Source organism: Prosopis cineraria, unplaced genomic scaffold (assembly GCF_029017545.1).
Source record: "Prosopis cineraria cultivar Desert tree isolate PC_DT_omini unplaced genomic scaffold, ASM2901754v1 PC5, whole genome shotgun sequence".
NCBI classification, from domain to species: domain Eukaryota; kingdom Viridiplantae; phylum Streptophyta; class Magnoliopsida; order Fabales; family Fabaceae; genus Prosopis; species Prosopis cineraria.
The window spans coordinates 38,143,582-38,152,452 of NW_026555336.1; the positions used below are offsets into that span (position 1 = coordinate 38,143,582).

Genomic DNA, 8,871 nt, shown 5'->3' on the forward strand with positions numbered 1-8,871 from the left:
CTTGTGATGATTTTAATTTTCTAGCCATCAATAATGATGGGATTACACTGATTATTGTTCATATTTAAATTTTACACCTGATTTTATTTATAGAATAGAGAAATTAAAAAAAATTAGTCTCATTTATATGATATTTGTCAGTTTTCAATGCTCATTTTTAAATTTTTATTTTTTTAAATACTTTGAATAAAAATATCAATAATAAAATTTAAAAATATTTATTAGAAATAAAAATTTATTAAATTTTAAAATAAAATTAATGAAATTTAAATTTAAAATTTACTTAATTTTAATGAAACATGCTGAAAACGCTTATAAATAACAGCCACTGACAAAGGAGCTGACTCATGAAAGAGGCGTGGAAAGGGAAGCAAGCAGCGACGAATTGAAATTGAAAGTAAACCTGTGAAATGTGGAGTATTGGAAGGCAGCATGAAGGAATTGGAAATGAGTAGAGAGGGATAGAGAAGTAGAGTAATGGAATTACAGTGATAACAGTAATGAAGGAGAAGGATCTGAAAGATGAATAGCATCAACGACGACAACTGCAGACAAGATCTCGACCCTCAAAGTGACCACAGTTCCGACTATTTAGCTCACTCTCTTCCTCTCCAACCTCAGCCCCAGCCCCAGCCTCGCCGCCCTCGTGGCTTCGCAGCCACGTCTGCGGCGGCTACCGGCGCTCCCAATTCCGCCGGAAAGGGCAAGAAAGAGAGAGAGAAAGAGAAGGAGCGCACCAAGCTCCGAGAGCGTCACCGTCGAGCAATCACTAGCCGTATGCTCGCCGGCCTCCGTCAATATGGTAATTTCCCTCTCCCGGCGCGTGCTGACATGAATGATGTGCTTGCTGCCCTCGCCCGTGAGGCTGGTTGGGTTGTCGAGGCAGATGGTACCACCTACCGTCAGTGCCCGCCTCCTTCGCAAATGGTTCGTGTGATATGCTTTGAAATGCTCTGCTCATGTCTGCAATAGTCCAGTAACATCGTCTTGAACTTGATAAAATTTATATTTAATTCATCTCTTGCTTTTGATTGTATTGCTTAATTGATGGGGTACTTGTGATTCCCTTTCTGAGTTGTGACATTCATGGAAATTGAGCATTGAATTTTGAGCAGTATTAATCATGTGGAAACTATATTCCCATTTAAGAAAACAAAACAAATTTATCCGTTATTATTTTTAGCTTAGAAGGTTGGAACTCGGAAGAAAGCACGTGTAGCATCTTAGTTAAAAGTTGGCGTAGGTCTGCCAACTAAATCTGTGAAGGGGGTTGACTTTGAGTTTAGCATTGGTGTTTACTAGAATATGGCTGACTGAGGGGGATATAGGCAAAGATAAACCATTCTCTGACGTAGAAATCAATGCAGCTTGGTTTTGCATTTTTGGTAATTTGATTAAGTGCATGTTTGGCTTCACGACCACCAAAACCATGGTTGGTGGAAATAGGCTTTCTAATGTGAAACTAAACACGTTAAAGCAGGTTTTAGTAGGGTTTCAAAGTCAGGAATGAGTTGCATGGTTATTGCCATAATTTTTTCCGTACGTAATGTCTCTTATTGCAGATGAAAGCATAGTTTCTACTAGTTATAAGGGAAGATTCCAGAATGGTTATGCTATGTCTTCCACTAACTGAAATTCACAGTGGAAAGACATTGTTTCTTTAGCAGGTCTATCAGAAGAAAAGCCTACCTGGCAATTATTGTCCCAAGCCTAGTTGACCAGTAGTTCCCTTCAAAAATCAGAAGAAAAGAAGATAGAATTATGACTGATGATTGATTTGGCCACAAAATAATTTGAAGTTCTTTACTTTATAACGTTACAAACTTATACTACCGTGCAGGCATCATTTGCTGCGGGGTCAGTTGAAACCCCACTCTCTGCAGGTTCTTTAAGAGCTTGCACTGCTAAAGAAACACTAGAGAATCAGCCACAAGTACTTAGAATTGATGAAAGCTTGTCACCTGCATCCATTGATTCTGTTGTAATTGCAGAGAGGGATTCAAAGAATGAGAAATATCCAAGTGCAAGCCCTATCAATCCAGTTGACTGCTTGGAGGCTGATCAGGTAATTTTGGTGTATAATTCAATTTTTTTAAATTACTTTTGATGTAATTTATCTCTATATGAGCAATCTTATTGGTTGACTTCATTCTTCTTCATCAGTTTTGTTAGCTTAGCTTGAAAATTGCATACTTATAGTCTAATTTTGCACTCTAGTGTTTGGTAGAAATATGGCCATGGTCATTACTATTTTTATATTCCGTCTTATATTCTTCTTCCATGACTTGTCTATGTCTCAGTTTATGAGCTGTGGTTAAAATATGAGGCATCTGATGGCTTGGATATCTAGCCAATATTTCATGTCGCGACGCTTTATGAATGAATGAATGAATATTAAGAAAACAAAGAAAAGAAAAGAAAAAAGAAAGAAAGATGACTTGTAGTCCTATCCTATACTTTGTTTTTGATAGATCAAAAACTTATCTGTAAAATTTATTTCATTTAAATTTTGGTCAGAATGGTGTGAATTTAAATTTATAATGTGGTTAAGGAATGAAATTCTCATGTCTAACTTGGATCTAGCTTGTTGAACTTGAGACCATCTTATTAATTTTCTTGGTAAAGCATTGCAGCCCTAATCCATGTTTTTATGGTGCAAAAGTCATTGAGGGTCATGCTTACGTGCTGGCAATTTCTTTTTTCTCCAGTGAATCTACGAAGTTACATTTTGCATAGTAAAAAGAAAGCTTGGAGTGTGCGAACATATTTGGTATTCAGAATTTGTATGATCCTTTCATTTCTGACGTAGAATGATTGAGCTCTGCAATCAGGGATAATATAAGTGCCAAGTACACATTTACAATTACCATGCTGACGTGCTTTAGATAAAATGCATATTGCACTGAACTTTGAAGGGTTTTATGTCAATTCCTTAAAACTAAGAAGTCTGAATTGTCTTTTGCAGTTTTAGGCTGAGAACTGATGGATATCCTTTATTTGGGTACTCTGTTACTTGGTACAAACAGATGTTATTCAGAACCCCTAATGATTTAAGTTATTTATGCAGCTCATGCAGGATATTCATTCTGGGGTGCATCGGAATGATTTTACAGGCACTCCTTATGTTCCTGTTTATATAAAACTTCCAGTACGTGTCTCCTATTTGCTGCCGTAATCTTTCTGTTTTTCAGTTTTGTGTTAAACCAGCATATTAATGCCTGCCAATTTTTTTTCCCCCCCGAAACGACGGCACTTTTTGAGGTTCTGTTTCTAAGTCATTGACTGTTTTAGACCTTTCATTCAATTATAGGATTTCTATTTCTAAAATATGGATTTTACTGCAGGCTGGTATTATTAACAAATTTTGCCAGTTGATTGATCCTGAAGGACTTAGACAGGAGCTAATTCACATGAAGTCTTTAAATTTTGATGGTGTCATTGTGGATTGTTGGTGGGGCATTGTGGAAGGCTGGAGCCCACAGAAATATGTGTGGTCTGGCTATAGGGAGCTCTTTAACATTGTTAGAGAAATCAAGTTGAAGTTGCAGGTATTTTTAATTACTCCAAGACATGCGTATTATTCTATCCTTTTCTTCTTATGGAGGATTAGTATATAATTTTTATCTTGAATCAGGATTCTGATTCTTAAGTTTGGATGCTTTCCTAGTTGAATTACGATTGTATGAGTAACCTATCTGATTCGCATTCCAAATTTTGAAGGTTGTTATGGCTTTTCATGAATATGGAGGGGATGATTCTAGTGATCCGCTCATTGCCCTCCCGCAATGGATTTTGGAGATTGGAAAAGACAACCGGGATATTTTTTTCACAGATCGTGAAGGACGGAGGAATACTGAATGTCTTTCTTGGGGCATTGACAAAGAGAGAGTTCTGAAAGGAAGAACTGGAATTGAGGTATGAAATACCAAATACATTTTTTAATTTCATATTCCATTGTTTAAAAATGAAGTATTTTTTCAACGTCATTGAATGACTGTTAGTTGCATTACAAACTGATTGCCAATGTAGTTGTGCATTTCATTTATTAAAAAGAAGAGTTGGCCATTTGTTTTGTATCTCTGATGAACCTTGTCTTATATGTGCAGGTCTATTTTGATTTCATGAGAAGCTTTCGGACAGAGTTTAATGACCTGTTTGCTGAGGGCCTCATTTCTGCTGTAGAAATTGGACTTGGGGCATCTGGGGAGCTGAAATATCCTTCTTTTTCGGAAAGGATGGGATGGAGGTACCCTGGTATTGGTGAGTTTCAGGTATCTAATTTTGTCCCTGTTTTAAATTAATTGCATCTTTTGGATTACAAACGTTGCTATGCATTTGTGTGATACCATAGTTTAGGTACTGATACTGATCCATATTTTGCCTTTTTCTTGGTACATTTTTGTGGGCAGTGTTATGATAAATATCTGCTACAAAGTCTACGCAGAGCAGCCAAATCACGTGGTCACACTTTCTGGGCTAGAGGACCTGATAATGCTGGACAATACAATTCTATGCCACATGAAACTGGATTCTTTTGTGAGCGGGGCGATTACGACAGTTATTATGGGCGCTTCTTCTTGCATTGGTATGCCCAGTCATTAATAGACCATGCAGATAATGTTTTGTCTCTTGCAAGCCTGGCTTTTGAGGAAAAAAGACTAATTGTCAAGGTATGTTTCTGTTACATCATAGTTTTTTCAATAGTTGTTTTATAATCTGTGCAACTAAATTTTATTGATGATTTTTAGTGCCAGCATTAAGTGCTGGTGGATGTGGTCCAATTTCAAATGTATTCTAGGGGAAAGAAAAGTAAGGAAATGAGCTTATCAGCAGCAGAATAAACATGTTGGGATAAGTATGTATGGTTTGGGGAATTTTATGGGAACAGGAGAGTGAATCAGAGGCTCTAGCTTGCTTGGATATAATTACAAGGTGTTTGCTATGAGGTTCCCCAATAGAATTATGGCATGTGAAATATATTTTTGCAGAGCAACCAAATAAATGGTGGCTGGTTGGAGAAAAATTTTGTGCTATATTTTTATTTGTTGGTTAATTAATCAAATATTAGACATTTTAATAAATGAACTTTGACCGGAATGATTTCCTATAGTAATTTTTCCATCTTTTATACCTGCTTTATTCATTGATAATTGCTTTTCTGAGAAATTTGTCGATTCTTGGAAAGGCATGAGCTTGGTATTCAATTGAGCTGACAAGATAAAAAAGAAGTTAATTCTTGACATGAGTTTTCATTTCAGTGTTATTTATTGCTATAGCTTATTAACCTTTGGAAGACTGATTGTTACATTTACTGTCATTTATCTGGGCCGTTGGAACTAATCATTGGAGTCTGATTTTTTTAATATTATTGAAATCAATGGAGGGTTACCTGAAAAGATGCTGGTGTGCAGGTTCCTGCTGTATACTGGTGTTACAAGACTGGTAGTCATGCAGCAGAGTTGACGGCAGGATATCACAATCCTGCGAACCAGGATGGATACTCTCCTGTTTTTGAGGTTCTAAAAAAACATGGTGTGACCATGAAGTTTGTCTGCTTAGGATTTCAGCTTTCTAGTCAGGAAGCTGACGAGTCATTGGCTGACCCAGAGGGCTTGACTTGGCAGGTAGTAGTCATTTTTTTTTTTCTGCCAGGCTTGCAACCCGAATCCAGCTTTTGAACTGGCCATTTTCTTTTCTTTTCCTTCTTTTTTTTTTTGGCCCAAGCTTTTGAAATGGCATTGCTTAAAGGCAGCATTTATATTTTATAATGGGTTTGAAATTTGCATAACTGATTTTGATCACCATGTTCATCCCACCCTGGGCAAATTTATATAATTGGCATGAGTAATGACCAGTTTTATATGTTCCCAGGTATTGAACTCATCCTGGGATCGAGGGTTGATAGTAGCTGGAGAGAATGCAATGCCTTGTTATGAGAGAGAAGGATTCAAGAGACTAGTTGATATCGCGAAGCCAAGAAATGATCCTGATCACCACCTCTTTTCATTTTTTGCATATCAACAACCTTCCATGGTTCAGGGGAATATTTGCTTGCCAGAGTTGGATCACTTCATCAAATGTATGCATGGTAAGTTTTATGAGAATGCATTCTGAAACGAAAAGCATGTTTATGTAGTGGATGGATTGGAGAGATTAGATAACCAACGAAATTATGGGTCAGTGGATAGATACCCTGCCCAGAAATATGTCATGGATTAATTTTGAAAGTTTCTTGCTTGACTCTAAACAGGTTAAAATCAGGTTGGCTCTAATCCTCCTATTTGCCACCCCTGTTCGAGCTGTTATGACAATCTTGCTTGACTTGCTAAATATAATGCCCTGATTGCCCTATCATTATTATACGTGGACTTGTGCCCCGGATGGAACCTGAAGAGGCAAAGAAATAAGAAGATTGATACAATAAAAGGAATTCTATCTTTATTGGGCAACCTCTTCCCTTTCCAATAAGAAAGGAGTAGGAACTTCAATCACACTTTAGTCTAGAGAATTTCATTGCCTGAACCAGAGTGTTGTGTTTCAATTTTAAAGGAATTCCCCTTTCTTTATTGGCCAACTCTTCCCTTTCCAATTATAGAATTTTTTTTTTTTGTTGTTGTTTGGGGGCGGGAGTTGAAGGAGTTTTAAAAATCACTAGAATTTCTGTGATCATTTTGAAAAACTAAATAAGATGTGGTGCCGTTCTTGCATGCGCTGCAATTTAACTTTAAACTATAGTGGCACTCTTGCTCTAGCATAGGCTTTTTCGCTTGGAGAATGGCAACTGGAATCCCTTTTGTCCTTTTCTTTTGTCTTTTCCTCTTGGTATTGAAAAATTAGAATTTATTTTGTTGCGGAGGAAATTACGTCCCTGATCAAGCAAAGCCCTTTTAAACTTAATTCTCTTTTTAATATCCATTTGATGTTTGCTTTGCTAACTTCCCTTGCAGGTGACATGATGGGGGATCTGTAATGGCTTAGGTTTTAATTTATGATTGTAAGCCATTTTAAGAGGGCATGCTTGCCCTCGTATAATGGGCGTAACTGGTTATCTTATGGCAGCCAAGGTATATTGTTATGTGTAATATATATTATTATGTCCATAGACTTCAAGATGTGTGTGTGTGTGTGGCTTGCTACTTCCCATGCCTCGCCATACCATGATATCATTAGAGTTTTTGCATATTTGGTAAAGACTGAAGTATTAATTTAATGAAGAGAATAAGTAGTACAGAAGGACTCATTCTAACTTTTGAGGCTTGATCCCCGAAATATTATGGTAGCTGCCTATGGGTCTTGTGTTTGGATGGCGTTGGCATCATTTATAATTTTATTGGTAGCGTTGCTTCTTATGGATTTGATATTGATATATTAATTTGTCAATTTATTGATATTGATATCAATGATTTTTGTATGGCAAGTATGGGGTGGTAAGTTTTTGTGGCCGAAAATGGAAAATCATCTGCTTTATTCTTGAAAGTTTATTATCATCATCATTGCATTATTAATTTATTCGTTTTGAATTTCATTCTAAATATTAAAGGATCATAAATTCATAATTAAAATAATTTATTACAAACCTATTCAATTCCTCTATGTAAGGGAGGCTTGAGGTTGAAGATTGCCTTCAGATCTAATAAAATCTTAATATCCTAGAATGTAGCATTAGGGCATGGCAATCTTCAAACATAGTGCATTCGCACGGGTGTGGTCGCAATATATACTACAACTTTTATTCCATTAAATAAGATTGGCTCTATGGATTGTACTATATTATTGTATTTTATTATTTATCAATTTTAAAAATGTTAATTGAGAAGTTGTAGTTAATAATTTTCATAAATGTTCTGTTTGACAATCCCTTGTCCCTTTTTAAGAAGATTGAAATTTTTTCATTTCACTTTTTAATCGGTGTCTACTGTAATTTTCTTTGTATATAGTCAAATCCTCTTAAATAATTTTTTACTAATTTTTTTAATAGATGCTACATCCTTTTTTTTTTTGTAAATAATATAAATAGTTAATTCATCTTAACAAGTAATATCAAATAGACAAATATAGGTATGTAATTTTCAGGTATGTATGTGTAGAAAGAATTGACCTTGACGGCTGTGATTACCATTGCAATATGCTTGTCACTACCATACAAAACTACGAATGCCACTTGAGGGAATTCAATTCCAGAAACTAAAAATGACAAAATTAGACAAAATTATTTCATGGAAATCCATGCTCACTCAAGCCTTCAAAGGTCTCGAGTACTCCACGCTACCTCTGATCTTCAATTTAATCCAATGGGTAGCAACAAGTTCGAAGCGAAGAGGAACCCATGAAAATTTCAAGCTTTAAGATAAGATTTGAGAAAAAATAAGAGCAAACGTTACGAGACCTGGACATGCTTCGCAATTCAGACAATTCATCAGCCACATTTTTAACATTAGCATTGATGGATAGGTTTTATCGTTAATCTTTAAATTTTTGTTTGAAAAAATTAATCTTTTAATCTTTATAATTTTAATTTAGTTGTAACTCAACTTTAACTCGTTAAAATATAAGGATCAATATTTAAAATGTAGAACTTTCAAAGACTAAATTATAAAAGATAAAATTTAAAGACTGATTTATAATCGAGTCAAAACTTTAACAATTGAGTTATAATAAGTCAAAATTAAGAGTTTGAGTTACAGTTGAGTCAAAACTATAAGGACCAAATGATTAATTTTTTCTTTTTGTTTTTATGTAATTATAGAATTTGTATATTTGTAAAAGATCACATATTGAATGCATTTATAATTTATGTATGATATTAAAGTTTGCAAAATAATAGTTATTTTTTGGGGAAAATCGGTAGCAAAGACTTAATTGAAACCAAAA

General features: G+C 35.3%; 1 protein-coding gene across 2 annotated transcripts; it reads left to right on the forward strand.

The window, feature by feature from the left end:
• Nucleotides 1-364: 364 nt before the first annotated feature.
• LOC129311638 (beta-amylase 8) lies at nucleotides 365-7,246 on the forward strand. 2 transcript variants are annotated; one of them, XM_054954023.1, is made up of 10 exons: nucleotides 365-927; nucleotides 1,841-2,065; nucleotides 3,068-3,148; nucleotides 3,345-3,548; nucleotides 3,721-3,915; nucleotides 4,107-4,271; nucleotides 4,410-4,670; nucleotides 5,412-5,624; nucleotides 5,872-6,088; nucleotides 6,948-7,246. In XM_054954023.1, exons 1-10 carry the CDS (start codon nucleotides 523-525, stop codon nucleotides 6,968-6,970), a joined length of 1,989 nt encoding a protein of 662 aa, XP_054809998.1. In that variant the 5' UTR covers nucleotides 365-522; the 3' UTR covers nucleotides 6,971-7,246. The 2 variants fall into 2 exon arrangements, with proteins under 2 accessions (XP_054809998.1, XP_054809999.1); XM_054954024.1 differs by lacking the exon at nucleotides 6,948-7,246 and adding an exon at nucleotides 6,251-6,729.
• The last annotated feature ends 1,625 nt before the right edge of the window (nucleotides 7,247-8,871 follow it).

Excerpts from the sequence above, each read along its gene's own strand:
- LOC129311638 (XM_054954023.1), top strand. The coding sequence starts at position 523 with ATGAATAGCATCAACGACGACAACTGCAGACAAGATCTCGACCCTCAA. Across the intron at positions 3,916-4,106 it reads AAGGAAGAACTGGAATTGAG|GTCTATTTTGATTTCATGAG; the intron begins GTATGAAATACC and ends TTATATGTGCAG. Across the intron at positions 4,272-4,409 it reads CTGGTATTGGTGAGTTTCAG|TGTTATGATAAATATCTGCT; the intron begins GTATCTAATTTT and ends TTTTGTGGGCAG.